The sequence below is a fragment of the Papaver somniferum genome, chromosome 7 (genome assembly GCF_003573695.1).
Source record: "Papaver somniferum cultivar HN1 chromosome 7, ASM357369v1, whole genome shotgun sequence".
Taxonomy (NCBI): Eukaryota; Viridiplantae; Streptophyta; class Magnoliopsida; order Ranunculales; family Papaveraceae; genus Papaver; species Papaver somniferum.
The window spans coordinates 244,848,892-244,867,206 of NC_039364.1; the positions used below are offsets into that span (position 1 = coordinate 244,848,892).

Sequence of the window (18,315 nt, forward strand, 5' to 3'; positions counted from 1 at the left end):
AATTTAAGGGTCTTTGGCAATGTTTATGCGAAGCTCAAACAAGCTAAGCTGACTATGGAAGTTGCTCTTCGTATTTCAGATGAAGATCCTGAAGACATTTCTAAGCTCAATTCTGCCAAAGCAACTTCAGTTACTCTTCAGGAAATTCGTGCTCAACAATCCATTTTGTTGAAACAAAAGTCGAGAAATTTGTGGCTCACATTTTTTTTTTGCTAGGTCAAAATGGTTTATTGAAGCAAAAAAACGTAATTACAAGAATTACAAAAAGGGAGGCTCGAGGCCTCCCCACCCCCATAAACCAAAGGGGCAAAAAAAAATAGCAACAAAATAGCACTAAAAGCTCATAAAATAAGCTTTTAAACACAAATAAATAACTAAAAGAGGAAAACTAGAAACATTAAAACCGTCTGCGCCCCTTAGTTCCCACTCTAAAAGAAACTTGTGGCTCACGGATGGTGCTAGTAATACTTCTTTTTTTCATACCAATATTCGAACTCGCGGGAGAAGTAATCTGATTTCGGAATTGGTGGTTGAGAATGGGACTGTTCTAACTGATTATGAACATATTAGAGACCATACGGTTTCTTTTTTTGAGTCTATGTTTAATGGTGCTGAACTTCCCATAGATGAGGAGTTATTTCATTATGATCATAATATTATCTCTTCCGAAGATAGTCAGAGAATGGATGAAATTCCTACTATGGAGGAGATAAAGACTGATGTTTTTGATCTTGGCGCTGATAGTGCCCTTGGCCCTGACGGTTTCTCTGGTTGTTTCTATAGGCATTGTTGGGATGTGATTCAACAAGACCTTTGCAAAGCTATTACCTTTTTCTGGCAAGAGAAATTGATTCCTCAAGGTACTAATTCTAGTCTTTTGATTTTATTAGCCAAGGTTAGAGGAGCCAACAACTTTAGGCCCATTGGTCTTAGTAATTTTTTCCTTAAAATTTTTACTAAGATTTTAGCTACAAGACTGGGTAGTGTGCTTGATAACCTTGTTTCAGAGGAACAAGTTGCTTTCATGAAGGGAAGAAACATTCATGAAAATATCAATGTGGCGTCGGAGATGGTAAATGATCTTAAAACGAAGTGTAAGGATGGCAATGTGGGTCTTAAACTTGACATCACCCAAGCTTTTGACACGGTGAGTTGGTCTTTTGTTCTAGAAGTTTTTCGGAGGTATGGTTTTTCTCAGAGTTGGTGTTCTTGGATCTTTTAGATTCTTAGCTCGGCTCGTATATCTATTCTTCTTATTGGTAGTCCGGAGGGTTTCTTCAAGATTAATAGAAGGTTAAGGCAAGGAGATCCTTTATCCCCTCTTATTTTTGTTTTGATTGAAGATGTTCTTAGTAGAATTCTTTCAAAATTATTTCTAGAAAAGAAGATGACGCCAATGCTTTCCAAAAAGAAAAAAGGTATTTCTCCTACTCACCTTTTCTTTGCTGATGACATTATGATTTTTTATAAAGGCAACATGAAGAGTTTGCACAATCTTCTTGCTTTATTTGGAAAATATCAAACAGCTTCGGGTCAAACTGTTTGGCGTCAAAAGAGTAAGGTTTATTATGGTGGTGGTTCTTTGAATCACTGCACTACCATCACTAATTTACTTGGTATGGAAGTTTCTACTTTCCCGGACATGTATCTTGGTGTTCAAATTATGCCTGGTGCTGTTAAGTATCGCCACATTAGCAATGTGATTGATAAAATTAAGAATCAACTTGTTGTTTGGAAGGGTAAATTGCTTCAACAACACAAGAATAGGGAGCAAACAAGGCTTAACTCTGTCCGTGAAGAAAATAATGGGTTTTGTCACAAGCCCAATATCAATCAGGGTGCGGACAATTTTGTTGGGTCTGTGGAGAGTGCTAAGAATTCTTTTCATTTAACTAAAGAGGAGAATGAAGTTCTTTGTACAATAACAAAATTTGATATCTAACAAAATTTTTTGAAGGATTTATCTTACCGAAAGGAGTATCTCAAGGAAATACAAGATCAATTAGAAAGAATGAAAACTCCAAAGATGAACAATAAGAATAAAGAAGGAGGTGGAAGCACTTGATAGAAAATCCTATTTTCCTTCTTTTTGATATTTTTTTGTGCTTAGGAGCTTATTTATTTGTGCTTAGTAGCTTATTTTTTGTTAGCTATTTTGATGTTATTTTTTCTCCCCTTTGGTTTATGGGGGTGGGGAGGCCTCGAGCCTCCCATTTTATAATTCTTGTAATTACGTTTTTTTTCTTAATAAACCATTTTGGCCTAGCAAAAAAAAAATTTGGAAGGGTAAATTGCTCTTTTTTCAAGACAGAATTGTTCTTATTAATTCAGTGATTTCTAGTTATTCTATTCACAACATGGCTTTGTATAAGTGGCCTTTGAAGTTTATTAAACAAGCTGAGCGTGTGATTCGCAATTTTCGTTGGTCTGGGATGCTGAGGTCTCAAGGAAGTTTGTTGTTGGTTTTCCTAAAGTTTGCTTCCCTTTGAATGAAGGTGGTTTAGGTATTTCTAGTTTAGCAGTCACAAACAAGGTGCTTCTCATGAAATTATGGTGGAACATTCGGTCCTCTAACAAGAAATGGGCTCGTTTCTTATGGGCGAAGTACACTTCTCGGCTAGGGATACTTAAACAATATGGGGTGAAGTCTTCGATTCTTCCAGGCATTCGTTTAATTCACTCCACTGTGGACAAAAATACCAAAGTGCTTATTGGTGATGGGAGGTCTACCTCTCTTTATCTTGATGTTTGGTATGGTAATGAAAGTATTGCAGACATGCTTGGTGAAACTGACCTTGATGGTTCCATCATGGTTAGTGATATTATTGTTAACAATAACTGGCAGTTGCAGGGCGCTCATGTTCAACAGTTGGTGCGAGATGGTGTGGACTTAACAAATTTTCCGGTGCTGCAAGGAGGGGAGGATTGTAGAGTCTGGATGCCAGAGATGAATGGAAAATTCTCAGTCTCGTCTGCAAAACAGATCCTAAGAAAGAAATATGCGGCTGCTGAAGTGTATGGTCTTTTTTGGAGAAAAGCAATACATCCAAAGTTAGCTGCTCAGAATTGGAAAATCTGTAGAGAAGCTTGTGCAACTCAAGACAAAATTAGGAGCAGATTCAAGGTCGATCTAGCCAACAGATGTTACTTATGCAAACAAGCTGAAGAGTCCTTAGAGCACGTCATATGGAGTTGTCCGTTTGCAGCACAAATCTGGCAGTGGTGCTCAGGTTTGTTTAAACTCAGTCCACATTATGATTTAGTGAATTCGTACAAGACAACTAAAGGGAAAAGTCGCATTATAAAAGATTTGTGGTTATTGGCCAACATGATAATTCGTTCGGAGCTGTGGCAGACAAGAAATATGGCCTGTTTTTAAAACGCGGCAGTGAGTATTCACTTCTTCAAACAGCGCACTTTCCATTTGATCCATGGTTTCTCTATCCGCTTGAAGAGTTTTATGCATAATACCTCGGAAGATCTGGAGATTTTGAATTTTTTTGGTGTGCGACATAGACAGGTAAAAATTATACAACCAATTAAGTGTTCTTGGGTTCCTCCTAACTGGGATGAACTGTTATTGTGTTGCGATGGTGCTGCCAAAGGTAACCCTGGTAGAGCGGGAGCTGGTGTGGTAGTTTGAGATGCTGGTTGCAATTTCGTTGGATCTATGAGCATTGGGCTTGGTCGAACTAATAACTTCTTGGCAGAGCTCTATGGTGTGATTGTAGGTTTGGAATGGGCAATGAAATGGTCAGTTCGTAAAATGTTGGTGAGGTCAGATTCAATTGGTGCCATAACTGCTTTTAAGAATTCTAATTTACCATGGTTCGCAAGACAAAGGTGGAGAAGGATTCAAGATTATTATGCTTCCATTAGGTTTGTGCATACTTATCGAGAGGCTAATTTTGCAGCTGATGCTATGGCAAAAATGGGTTGTCTTTTGAGGAATGGTGAAGGGATGAACTATAATTAGAGACCCTATTTTTTAAGTTCTTTAGAATATCCAAATGTCTCTTATTTCAAATTTAAATAGTTTGTAAGTTTTTGGGGTCTAAGGACCTCTTTTCTTGTAAACTCTTTGTAAATATTTGCTATTCATCAATACATTTTGGACTTACCAAAAAAAAGGAAGACCGAACTTTAAAGGGTTGAAACTCAGTGATGCGCAAAAAACTTTGGAAGAACAATGGGGTTTTGGTAATGGCAGATGCAAACTTGTTCCTATGACTAAATGGTTTTTCATAATCAAGTTGATTTCTTCAGAAGACAAGGAGCGAGTTTGGCATGGAGATTCATGGAAGGTGCAACAACAAACTCTTACAGTTATGAATTTTTACCCTAACTTTGATCGGGAAAGGAAGAATTCTTCTCATGCTTCAGTTTGGGTGAGTTTTGCTGGATTATTCATTGAACTGTGGACAAAAAAAAATCTTTTATCTATTGCAAGAGTTCTTGGTAAGCCGATTGCTATTGATCAAAAAACGTTGGATCATGATGTTGGAAACTATGTTGCTGTGTTGATAGATATTGATTTTGCTAAACTGATTCCTAAAAGAATATGTTTGAAAGCTAATGGAAAGGAGTTCTGACAATATGTTAAAGTACAAGATTTAGAGAACATTAAGTTTTGCTCTCATTGTAAGATTATGGGTCACAAGTTTGAGAGTTGTATGGCTGCTCGTAAGCTTTTAGCAGCTGAAAAGAAAGCAATTGATGATCAGAATATCAGGAGGGTAAAGTGATTAAGCCTATCAAGTATGCTTGGAAAAAAGTACGTGGAAAAAACAATTTGCAGGGAAGTAATTCCCATGCAGTTCATGCAAAAAACGATAACAAGTCTCTTAATTCCAGTAGTAGAGAGGATATGGCAGATGGGAAAGAGACTATGTCAGAATTAGCTACAACAAATAATAGCGTTGTTTCTAATGATGTACAAGAGTGTGCTGATGATAAACAGTTGGAGGAGGAGCTTAATAGTTCTTTCATTGAATATCGTGAAGCTCAGCTCAAGCTGATTAGATGTAAAAACGCTATAGCAGCAAAAAAAGCTCTTGTTGAATGTGCAAACTCTGTCCATGTTGACAATGCAGATATTAAGCAAGAGAATTCTGAGATTATGTCTAACAGGAAAACCCAATCCGGGACTAATATTCAGTCCATGCAAAATTTGGAGCAAACTTCCGTGTCCAAGCAAAATTTGGAAATAACTCAGTCGGTGACCAAGAATAATTTTGAACAACAGCGTGCAAAATTTGGAAATTCTAAGAAAATCGTGTCCAAGCAAACTATGGGTCATATTTGAAAAAGCGGGGGTATAACAACCCACTCAATATTTCGCTTAGCGTTCTGTACGGACAAACTCCAATATACTTTCTAGAGAATCAACTAGACAGTTAGACTCAATCTAGATAAAAAGTATATCAAAGAGTTTATATCTCAATCTCTCGATTTGATATACACTCAAGCAAATAGAAATCTGCGAGTCTTTATCAAAGAGAGATAACTTGGATGGTACCAAAGACCAATATCCAAGTGTCAATCAATTTAAATCAACAACCAAAAGGTCGGATATTCTAATTGATTGAGCAACACACAATCTGTGATATTTCAATTATATAAACAAATATAATGCGGAATAGAAATAACACAGACACCAGAATTTTGTTAACAAGGAAACCGCAATTGCAGAAAAACCCCGGGACTTAGTCCAGATTTAACACACACATTATTAAGCCGCTACAGATACTATCCTACTCCAAACTAACTTCGGTCTGGACTGTAGTCTAACCCCAATCAATCTCACACTGATCCAAGGTACAGGTATGCTCCTGCGCCTCTGATCCCAGCAGGATGCTACGTACTTGATTCCCTTAGCTGATCTCACCCACAACTAAGAGTTGCTACGACCCAAAGTCGAAGAATTTAATAAACAAATTTGTATCACACAGAAAAAAAATTTGATAAGTCAACGAATTTTTTTTGTCACAGAAAAGTCTTCGGCAATAGATAAATCCGTCTCCCGCGAATATACCTACGAGTTTTGTTCCGTCTTTTGATAAATCAAGGTGAACAGGAACCAATTGATAAACCGGACTTATATTCCCGAAGAACAGTGTAGTATTATCAATCACCTCACAATAATCCTAATCGACGCAGCGAAAAAAGATATTGTGGAATCACAAACGATGAGACGAAGATGCTTGTGATTACTTTTCTATCTTGCCTATCAGAGATATAAATCTCAAGCCAATTATTACAATTGTACTCAAAACGATAGAATCAACAAGATCAGATCACACAACTACAAGAAAAGTAGTATCGGTCTGGCTTCACAATCCCAATGAAGTCTTTAAGTCGTTAACCTGGTTTTAGAAGAAGAAAACCCAAGGTTAAAGGAGAATCGACTCTAGATTATGCAACTAGTATCACACGTAAGGTGTGGGGATTAGGTTTCCCAGTTGCTAGAGTTTTCCCTTATATAGCTTTCAAATCAAGGTATGCAATCAATGTTAGCTTGGTAACAAAGCATTCAATATTCACCGTTAGATGAAAACCTGATTAGATTCAAGCTAATATTTCTCAACCGTTGGATCGAAAACTTAGCTTGTTACACACAAATGAAATGTCCAATTTTGGGTTTATTTAACTGTTCCCAAACATTAATATTTGTTGGTTCAACAATAGTTAACCAAATGGTTAGCCATATGATCACTTTCATATCCACCATATTATTCTGCACCATAACTAGTTCAAATGACTCAAATGAACTAGTTAGAGAGTTTTTCAATTGCTTAGATCTTATGTAACTCCACAAGACACAATCGAAGCGAAAACGGCTTGATTCACTCGAATCGGTTCGTGAGCTTTATAGACACGGTTTACAAAACCATTCCTTAGTTTATATAAACATGAGTTCAAGAACAACCGATTTTAGATATAACCTGCTCAAGTTCGCGGACTAGGTTCGTGGACTTAAGCTCACGGAAGGAGTTCACAAGCTACATCAGAAATTCTCGGGTCGAGAACTTCCGCTAGTTCGCGGACTTGGCTCACGCCACATTCCGTTTCTCTTGATCAACAAAGTTCGCAAACTTTGGTTCAAGGGATAAGAACTTATACATATATGTGTTTCCAAAACAATGCTTATATCCTCCAATGGTTGTGTAATCTAAACTCTCATTTCAATCATTGAAACATTATCAGAGGACGTTATATAGCCGTTATTCACAGACCATTTTTCGTCAGAGCAAAATTCAAAGTGATTGAAACATAACATGACATTCGTCACTAGGTAAAGATGAATTTGGATAAAGCGAAAGCTTTCCAACACATATTTCGAGAAATATATAGGCGAGATAAACTCGGCTCGAAATAGCAAATGTGTATAAACAAAGTCTATATATCAAAACGACTTTTGTCTCAAGAGTAGGAGATAGAGTAAATAGACTTTTGAGTGACAGATAAGTTCAAGTATCCATATACCTTTTAGTCGATGAAGATCCATCGGTTCCTTGAGTAGTCCTTCGTCTTGTATGATGATTTTCGTGGAGTCTTGAGCTCAACTACACTTTCTATCCTAGTCTGAAACCTTTAGCTATATAGGCTAGTAATCAAGACTTATAGTTTTGATCACTAACATTGACAAACATGCTTGACATAGCAATGCACGCGAGTTCGACTGAGCAATGCTCTAACAATATTCAGGCAGTGACTAAACAAAGTTTGAATATAAATTAAAAGCCTGGGTCCGTTCCAAACTCAGTTTTGGAAACTTCAAAGCTAGGGCCCGTGACAAACTCAATTTTGGAGGCTGCTTCTGTGTCTAATTCAAAGATAGGGATGGTTAACACTTCTAAGGAGGATTGGATAATAGTAAAGGGTAAGAAGGATTGGATAACAGTAAAGGGTAAGAATTCCCCTACTAAGGGTACACCTTTTAAATTCAAATCTTTTGAAACTCCTTTTGTGGATGACTTTCTTCAAACAGAATTCGTGGTGAATAACAATTTTGGTGCAACCTTTTGTGGATGACTTTCTTCAAATCTTTTGAAACTCCTAACCATTGCCACAGTTTAACAACATCATTCATAACTCTGTCTCTAGTTTGTAGCTTCTGCAATGCAACACCAGTTACACAACCATTCTGCAGCTTCAGTTCAGCTACCACACAGAGCATCTCCATGAGCATCATCATCTCAATCAATTTCCTTCTTTGTATTGCTTCAGTTAAGCTACAACTGTAACCATTCCTTGTAAACTTCATCATAAGCCATCTCCTCTATGAGCTCAAATCACATCTATTTCAATTCCAGTTTCATATCAACCACCAGTGCTCAACGCCACCTGAAATTACCATCTCCTGGACCAAACATTCATCTAATTCATTATTGAGCCAACACACAGCACCTGCAATCCATTGTCTTCCCTGCAGCTACCAACTATTACATTGTGTTGCCACAAAAACACTCAATTCACCAGCAACTGTATTATTCTTCCATCACGGTTCAGCTCAATCACCAATAGTCACTCATATCTGCTCTTGCTTCTCTTATTAACTCAGTTGCACACTTCATAATTGCAGTAACAACTGAAACTTAGCCACCATTTCCAGCTGCAAAAACATTTGCATCACCAGAACCTCCACTGCACCTGAGCTGCTATAACCAGCAACCATTGTCTCTTGAAGATACAACTCCATTGCCAATCCCTGTAACTTAACATACGCAGCACCATTCAGCTAAGCCTCCATTTTATGCACAAATCCATCACCAGAATCACTTCAATCTCATCCATGAGTTCATCACCTTCAAGACCATCTGCATCTTATGTTCACCTGCAATCTCATGCTCTGCACCGAAACTGCAGCTCAACTGCAACATCGATACTCTGTCGCCTGCAATTCTGTACCTGAATCCTAAAAATTCATCTATAAAACTCAGGCCAACACCAACCATTAACAGCTCCACCTGCAATATCCTAGGCATACATCTACTGAGAATAACTCATTTTCTCTATTTGAGCTGTAACTGCAACAGTCTTGAGTCCTGGTTCCTTCTTTCATCATCACACAGCAACAACGGCATCACCAGGCAAACCTCATCCAACAACAGCATTATCAACAACAGTTGTAACCCATCGTTCACAGATCCACCATCATCTCAACACCAACAGCCCACCAGGGTCTTCTCCTTCATGACAAAATCAACTTCAAACCCCATCTGGTACCTACAATCAACAGTAGTTCTTCAACACTAATGAAATTCACATCATCTCAGGTCCTTGTTCTTGACAGAATCCTCAAATTATCCACCATCTCCTTGTTCAAATCAGCAGAAACCTCTATATAATTCTTCAATAACCAACTATCTCACTGTAACCTTGAATCTGAGACATACCCATGTTTCTAATTCATCTCACAACCCTAAATCATCCACCATTCTCGACCAAATCCAAATCTCAGAGATTCAATATAAGATTTGAATTCTTCTTCTCACCAAACCCTAGTTTGAATTCCTGCTTCAATCATTAACCTATCTTCTCTGTATTATTCTCTCCATTGAACTCTCTTACAGCAGTCTCTCGATCCCTTATCTCTCTGAATTTCTCCCTCCGCCATCGCTTCTCAATTTCAGACAAAGGGTGAGGAGTAAAAATTAATGATATAGAAATTTGTGCCTCAAGTTTTGTGTAGGAATGAAGAAAACTCCAGGCACCCAGAAATAGGATAAGGGCCACTGAAGTGATATTTGGCCTGTCAGTTTCGGAGAACTGATTGCCTATTCTGTTTTCTTGCTCAACTTTGAGTTGCGCGGAACTGACAGATCATTCTTCACCTCTTTTTCTGCATAACTTTAGTTGGCTCCTAGTATCACTCGCCTGTGAATTGACCTTTTTGCCTTTTACGCTCCAAATGTACGATTTCTCCTTCTTTTGCTCAAAATGACTCTGTTGCACCTAATAAACTCAAAAGCAAACATAAGATACATAATTTACATGAAAACTCGCAAAGAAAGCATAAACAATAGATAACAATTAAGGTGTTTACAACACCTATCAGATGATTTTCTTCAGGGTTGATATTTTCTCTTTCTAAACATTTCCCGTATGCATCTGTTAAAAGAAGGGGACCTTCATGAGTTCAAACTTGATGCAAACCCTGGATTGCTTCGTCGGGTATGCAAGTAGGTGAAAACCCCTAAGTTAAATTTGTAATAGTTGTTCCTCCTTTGCGCGTCCTTCACTCCAGAAGTTGTAGAAACTTTGTTTGACATCCGATTTCAGTAGTTGACCCCAACTATCGAAATAAAATACCTGACTTTCATTTATTAGAGTAAAATTAGGATTTGGAGATTATTTTTCTGGTGATAAACCCACGTGAAGTTAAACCCGGGAATTCAAATATTTAACAACAAATCCTTTAAGTGTTTTGATGACATCTCTTGGGCCGTATTTTTCAACATCATTCTCTTTTAACACGTGGTAGGAGAGACATGGACGGATATTTTTATCAATGATGCGTTGCCGAATTCTCTACCCATTTGTATCAGTTTGTCGAGTTATGTGACTAAAGTATGAGCCGCGTCCGAGTAGACTGGAAATTGTATACTCTTATTCAAACCGATTGCGAACCCTAGTTTGTCTCCTGCATACGTTCATTGTTGAAGAATAATTTGAATGCTTCTTTTACTTGATATAGTCATGTTGCACGCATATAAAACCCTAAAACATCTTATAGGGACGAAACTATCTAGATTTGAATCATCACATCTTCAGTCAGGAACTGATGAATACAGAGAAGATGCTGACAAAGGAGAATTCGACAAGATTACAAGTGGTATGTAAGTTAGCAATTCGATGTCACCATCATGATTGAAAAAATAGCACTTAAGAGATCAAAGTAGTGCTTATATTGGTGGGAGGTTGGGAAGCTCACCATTTTACTGGGAGTTTACGTACGGTGACACACACTCTAAAAGCACATATTTAGACACGTACAAATAAATGAAGGTCGGTGCCTCTCACGATGTAACATGGGTAGTCTCCACTATAGGGGATCACAAATCTAATACTGAATTCAGTTTGCACCTCATTTTCCACTGGCATGGTTAAATCCAACTTTAACTCTCATACAAGTAAGAAACCTGATCACGTTCTTTGTTATCTCTCTAAGTTCAGTCACTCTTATGAGAATCTCGATGTAATCTTAGCGACATGTATACTATGTGACCCTAAACTAACTACAAGTTGGAGTTTTTCATTCACTATTTGTAGTTGCAGGAAATCCTACACTACACCCCTCATATGATTTCATTGTTGATCAGCTCATTTTTAGGTTTACACTCTTAATTTTATTGATTAATTTTTGAATGTTCTTACAAGAAAGATAAAGAAGTCAAGAATGATCTCTGCTCTGAACTCTCTCTCCTATTTACTTGTTTCTTACTCAAAAAGATCCCCCTCTCTTTATAACTCAAATGACTATTTATAAGGAGGGATATCTTTTAATATTTTTTCTCTCTCCTCCTTGCTCTGGCGATTTTGGAGATTGTTTTCAAACTTTTTTGTACGTGCTTCATCTTGGATCATCTTTTGGTGATTCAATGGGAGATCCTGTTGATCCAAATCATATAGTTGCACCTTCTAAGATTTTAACATATGCAGATAGACTCAAGGGTAGGAAAGAGCTTCCTAAAACCTCCGTCGATCTTTCTTCTCTGCCAAACCCTACTTTGAAAGATGGAAAACCTTCTATTGAGATTCCTAATGATTTATATCCGGAAGGATGTGCGTTATGGAAGTTTAGTCTTATTGGAAGGTTAGACTTCAAAGAACTTAACTTTTCTAACGTGAAAAAAACCTAGAACTTCAATGGCAGCTTGGTGAAGGCCGGGTTCGCTTTGTTCCGTTGAATAGAGGTTTCTTCATCATCAATTTATTGTCGCAGGAGGATAAAGTGAAGATTTTACAGGCTGAACAATGGGTTGTTGCTCAACAGAAACTAAATCTCATGGAATGGTTTCCTAGTTTTGATGCTGACAAACAAAGATCTTCACGTTCCACAGCTTGGGTCAAGTTTCCTGGGCTTCCAATGGAATTCTGGATTGAAAAAACGTTACTTGCAATGGGGAAAACTCTAGGATCTCCTATTGTTTTTGATAAAAGAACGTTGGCGCATGAGTATGGACACTTTGCTTCGGTCCTCATTGATATTGATTTTGCTGAGCTCAAATCTGATGATATTAATGTCACTGTGGGAGGACGTGAGTTTTGTCAACCTTTTGAGATCCTTAAAAGACCTAAATTCTGTTCTAAGTGCAGCATTATTGGGCATTCAGATGGGGAATGTAGAAAGAAAACAAGAGGTGAAGCTGTCAAAGCTCCGAAAGTGGCTGCTGATTTGCAACAGGCTATTGTGTTAGTTAACAAGCAACAACATCATGAGAACAATGCTGGTACGGAATGGAAAGAAGATAGGCGAAAGAAAAAGGGAAAGACAGCTCCGTCTATTCCTTTTGTGCCTGAAAAGATTACTCACGTTGGTGAAGGTACTTCAAATAATGTTGCTGATAATGTTTTGTGCATCAATGACACTGTTGAGTTGGAACAACAGTTGCAGGATAGTTTAGCTCAATCTGAAGCTGTTTTGCGTATGGCATCTGCTGAGGTTGAAAAACACAAGCAAGCCATTCTTACGCATTCAATATTAGCTAGTAAAGCTAGGTTGTTGTGTACCTCAAGCTTGAATGCTAAGGCAGGGGGAATGTTGAATTGGCAAGAACTAAACTTCCTCCTCCTGCTAGGATTGATATTACATCCTCGTCCACACCTTTGTGTAATGCGCTTGAAGAAACTTCAGAATTTGTCTCTAACAACAAGTTTAACATCCTAAGTGACAAGGCTGGCAATGATGTTTTGGTTTTCAGTAAACTTGGTGAGCTTACAAAACAAGGTAAGAGGCAGCAGGTTATAGATATGCAAAACAAATTGAATGCGTTAACTGATCAGGATCAGGATTCCTTGTCAGACTCGGATGAGACATTGGGTATTCGTGCTCGTAAGGAATCAGTTCCTAAATCCTCCTCAAACTCGGTTAAGCAATTGAATCTAAATAATAAACTCCAACCCAGAGTTTAATTATGCGGGTTCTTTTTTGGAATATCAATGGTGTTGCGCGTACAACAACACATTCTAAACTTAGGGAGCTGATTAGAGATTTCCATACTGAAGTTTTTGGTCTTGATGAACCAAAAGTGGCGTGCTCAGCAAATTTTTGGAGGAGGCTAATTTATGAAGGTTATTCTTCGTTTATTATTAATAATTCTGCTAATTCTGGTATTGCAAATATTTGGGTTTGTTATAAGGATGGGCTTCATGTTTCTGTATTTAATTCTAGTAAACAAGTTATTACAATTGCGGTTGATGGTGTATATATCTCTTTTGTCCATGCTAGCTACATTCAAACTACTAGGCGCAGGCTTTGGAAGCAACTAGTTATGCAAGATTCAATTACACCTTGGCTGGTCATAGGTGATTTTAATTGTATTTCGCGTTTGAATGAGAAGAAAGGTGGCTTGGAAATAAGATCGTCTGTCATTGATGATTTCAGTGATTGGATGGATGACAATAATCTTTTTGAATCGGATTCCTTGGGAAGCAAATTCACTTGGTGTAATAGGCAATCTGGTACTAGTCGTATTATTAGTAAGTTGGATCGTGCAATTATTAATGCGGCTTGGCTTGCTAAATTTGAGAATTGGCGGTGTAAAGATCTTCCTAGGGAAGTTCCCGACCATTCTACTCTTCTTGGTTATCCTTTTGCTGTTCCCAGGCCTTGTAGAGCTCCTTTTCGTGTTCAAAAGATGTGGTTTTTACATGGGGATTTTCTTCGGATGGTCAATGAGAGTTGGACTTTGTCTGTTCATGATTCTCCTGATTTTATTTTCCCTTATAAATTGTAGCGGCTGAAGATTGCAATGAAGGATTGGAATCTGAGGATTTTTGGTAATGTGAATTCTCGTTTGAAGCAAGACCAACTTCGTTTTGAGACAGCGGCTCTTATTACAGTTGAGGATCCTAGTAATATTGCTAATCTAAATGCAATGAAGGATTCTATGAAAACTTTATGTGATACTCGTATGCAACAGTTAACTATGCTCAAGCAAAAATCTAGGAACAAATGGTTGGTGGAGGGTTCAAGTAATTCAAGTTTCTTTCATAGTAGTATTAGAATTAGAAAAAGTTCTAATACTATTTCGGAACTTGTTGATTTGAATGGGACTTGTTTGACAAATTATGAGCAGCTTCGTAATCATGTAGTTCAGTTCTATGAAGATAAGTTCAATGGCCAAGATCCGGTGATAGAAGGTGATTTATTTGATTTTGAGCATGCTTCAATTTCTTTTGAGGAGAGCAACGCCATGGATATGATTCCTTCCCCGGAAGAAATTAAGCAAGCTATTTTTGATCTGAGTGCGGATAGTGCCCCAGGGCCGGATGGTTTCTCTGGTTGTTTCTATCGTCATTGTTGGGATATTATTCATGATGATTTAACTAAGGCCATTATTCATTGTTGGAATGCGGGTAGTATTCCAAATGGTGTTAATTCATCTTTTATCATCTTGCTGGCTAAGGTAAGGGGTGCCAATACTCTTCGAAATTTCAGACCAATTGGTCTTAGTAATTTTTTCTTCAAAATTTTCACTAAGATCCTAGCTACTAGACTTGGTACAGTTTTGGATAAGCTTGTGTCTGAATAACAGGTAGCCTTCATGAAAGGGAGAAATATTCATGAGAATATTAGCTTGGCGTCGGAGATGGTTAATGAGTTGCATTATAAACGCAAGGATGGCAACATTGGCCTTAAACTTGATATTTCTCAAGCTTTTGACACGTTAAATTGGGCTTTTGTGCTTGAAGTTTTCCGTAAGTATGGTTTTTCTGAAAATTGGTGTGCTTGGATTTTTAATATCTTGCAGTCTGCTAGAATTTCTGTCATTTTGAATGGTAGTCCGGAAGGTTACTTTAAAATTAACAGAGGTTTGCGTCAAGGTGATCCCCTCTCCCCTTTGATTTTTGTCTTGATTGAGGATGTTCTTAGTATAAATATTACGAAGCTTTTTCGTGATAAAAAGATGACGCCCATGGTAACTAGAGGTGCTATTTCTCCTACTCACCTTTTCTTTGCTGATGACATAATGATTTTTTGTAAAGGTAATTCCAAAAGTCTTCATAATTTTGTAGACTTGTTGGGAAGTTATCAGCGTGCTTCAGGTCAGACTGTTTGTCATCAAAAGAGTAAGATTTATTATGGTGGTGGTTCTTCGAGTTGGTGTAATTATATTGCATCTTATTTGGGGATGAGTGTAGCTACTTTTCCGGACCGCTATATGGGAGTTCAAATTATGCCAGGTATTGTTCGATATCGCCATATTAGCAATGTTGTTGAAAAGATTAAAAATCAGCTTGCTGGTTGGAGAGGGAGGTTATTATCTTTTCATGATCGCATTGTTCTTGTTAAATCAGTTATTGCTAGTTATTACATTCATAATATGGCTATTTATAAGTGGCCTCGTAAGTTTATTCTTCAATGTGAGAGGGCTATCCGTAACTTTATTTGGTCTGGTGATTCGAACATTAATCGTGTAGTGGTAGTGGCTTTTGATAAAATCGGTTGCCCTTTTGAGGAGGGGGGTCTCAGACTAACTCGTATGGCCACTATGAACAAAGCTCTTATTATGAAACTTTGGTGGAAGATTCGTAATTCTACAAAGAAGTGGGCTCTTTTCCTGAAGGCAAAATTATTTGATCGTAAGGGTTGTATTAAGCATTCGGGGGTTAAATCTTCTATTTTGCCTGGTTTAAGGAGTGTGTATAATTGTGTGGAAAAGAATACTAAGGTCTTAATTGATGATGGTAGAGATACTTCTCTTTATTATGACATTTGGTTTGATAAGACTAGTATTGCTGAAGTGCTAAATGATTATTCTCTCGATGCAACAACTAGAGTAAGTGATATTATAAAGGATGGCCTTTGGGATATTCCTGAAATTCACTTGCAATACTTGATTGCTGCTGGTCTAGAGTTGAATAGGATGCCAATTCCTATGGGTGGAGCTTATGTTAGGGTATGGATACCGGAGTTGAAGGGTGAGTTCAGTGTTAAGTCTGCAACTGAGTTGCTTCGGCATAAGTATTCCCGGTTAGAAGGTACGCAGATTCTGTGGAGAAAAGAAGTTCATCCTGTTCTTGCTGCTCAGAACTGGAAATTCTTACGTGGAGCTTGTGCTACGTATGACCTTATCAGGCGCAGGTTCAAGATCTCTCTTGCTAACAAATGATGCATGTGTGATGTTCAAGAGGAAACTCCTACTCATGTGTTATATGAGTGTTGCTTTGCTACAAGAGCCTGGAATTGTCTAGTTGATGTGTTCAAGTTACAACCTAATGCTAACCTTATTGTTTCTTTTAAAGCAGCAAAAGGAAGGAGTCATATTGTCCGTGATCTGTGGCTTATTGCCAACCTTGTTCTTAGGTCGGAGCTATGGCAGTTGCGGAACAAGGCTGTTTTCGAGCATAAAAAGCCTAATTGGAGTATCTTTCATAAGCGCGTTCTAAAGTTGATATAAGATTATTCAATTCGGCTCAAGGGTCATATGAACAATAGTGCTGATGATGTTGTTCTTCTGAACTATTTTAGAGTACAACACCGTAGTGTGAAGTTGCATCATCCTGTGGCTTGTTTTTGGTTACCGCCTGAGGCTAATGAATTACAAATTTGTTGTGATGGAGCGGAGAGAGGTAACCCAGGCGTTGCGGGTGCAGGTGTAGTAGCTAGGGATGAGCATTTTTCAGTTCTTAGTGCTATGAGTATTGGGATAGGAGTCACGACGAATTATTTAGCAGAATTGTACGACATTATTGTTGGTTTGGAGTGGGCTATGCAATGGGGTTTTTCTTGTATTTGTATACGGTCTGATTCTTTGGGAGTTGTTGAAGCTTTCAAGAATGACTCAATTCCTTGGTTTGCAAGGAATAGATGGATTATGATCTGTAGACACTATACGTCTATACGTTTCATTCACACTTTTAGAGAGGTGAATTTTTCAGCTGATGCAATGGAAAAGCGGGGTTGTTTATTGAGTAATGAAGTGGGAGTACACTACAATGGGAAACCACCTTTCTTAATTTATATTGAACATCCTAATGTTGCTTATTTCCGGTTCAAATAGTTTCAAGTTTTTGGGGTTGCTGTAACCTCTTTTCTTGTAAACTATTTTCTTGTAAATTTTGTTATCTATTAATACAAATTTTTGACTTGTCAAAAAAAAAAGACTATTTATAAGGAAATACATAGTGGATGACAACTAATCTGTCCTTTATTTTCGGATATGGTTTGCGGCATTCTCGCAACCTTACAAATGTTAATTTCGCAAGGTCTCTAATTTTCGCAGGACTATCACATCTTTCTCATGATCCTTGCTGACGTCGTTTCTGAAATTGTTCTGCGACACTATTGTGTTGTACCATTGATAATTTCGATGAGACATAATTGTTGCGAGATTTTGATCCTACATCTTGCCTCTTCTCATATCTTCTCTGCAAAGTAGAGAATGATGTGAGAAATTTCGCAGCTGCTTATCTTTTCATATTCCACATTTATCACACGTACTCTCTCTTCCATTTATTTCTTGACACGTCTTCTGTAACCACTCCTTTTCAACCGCTCACGTCTCTTTGTCTTAATGGTGTTTATTTCTTCGAGTTAAAAAATTTCTTTATATATTCTTCTCCCCCCCTTTTTCCACTTTTCTTTTTACTTTCTCTCCTATTTATATTCTCTCATCTCTGCAACTCTGTTATTCTTCTGCAAATTCTGTTGCTGTAATTTTTTCTTCCTTCAATCCTTTTATTTTCTATATATTCCCATACTATAGTCAAACATGGCTCCAAGTGGTCATATATATGAGAAGAATTTACAAGATGTCCAAAAAGATCTTGCTGATAAAGGTTTTACACTCTCCACCATTCCTGGTGAGAATGCCAAATCAATTCTTTCTGTCAAGCTTTTCTCTAATCAAAATTGTGATGATTAATCAATCATAATTTCGCTAGGTCAGATTCTCGCAGGTCTCCCTATTCCTCTTTATAACCCAGATCTTCCTTTATTTTATGAAATTCTCGCTCATCCGGGATTTTCGCGAGCCATCTTCCAACTAAGTGGGGACTGCATCCGTCTGATGCTAGAGTTCGCTAATCGTGGTACTGGTAGAGGATCTCTTTACTCCAAAAAACTTAGGGATCCGAAATTCTCAA

The 18,315-nt window shown here is 37.8% G+C and overlaps 2 protein-coding genes across 2 annotated transcripts; both read left to right on the plus strand.

Moving 5' to 3' along the window:
- Positions 1 to 11,603: 11,603 nt before the first annotated feature.
- Positions 11,604 to 13,137, plus strand: LOC113296293. Its single transcript, XM_026544601.1, has 3 exons — positions 11,604 to 11,849; positions 11,948 to 12,723; positions 12,804 to 13,137. Exons 1-3 carry the CDS (start codon positions 11,604 to 11,606, stop codon positions 13,135 to 13,137), a joined length of 1,356 nt encoding a protein of 451 aa, XP_026400386.1.
- Positions 13,138 to 13,139: 2 nt separating this feature from the next.
- Positions 13,140 to 16,340, plus strand: LOC113296294. The gene is made up of 3 exons (XM_026544602.1): positions 13,140 to 13,895; positions 13,962 to 14,633; positions 14,763 to 16,340. The coding sequence occupies exons 1-3, from the start codon at positions 13,140 to 13,142 to the stop codon at positions 16,338 to 16,340; spliced, it is 3,006 nt and encodes a 1,001-aa protein (XP_026400387.1).
- Positions 16,341 to 18,315: the final 1,975 nt, after the last annotated feature.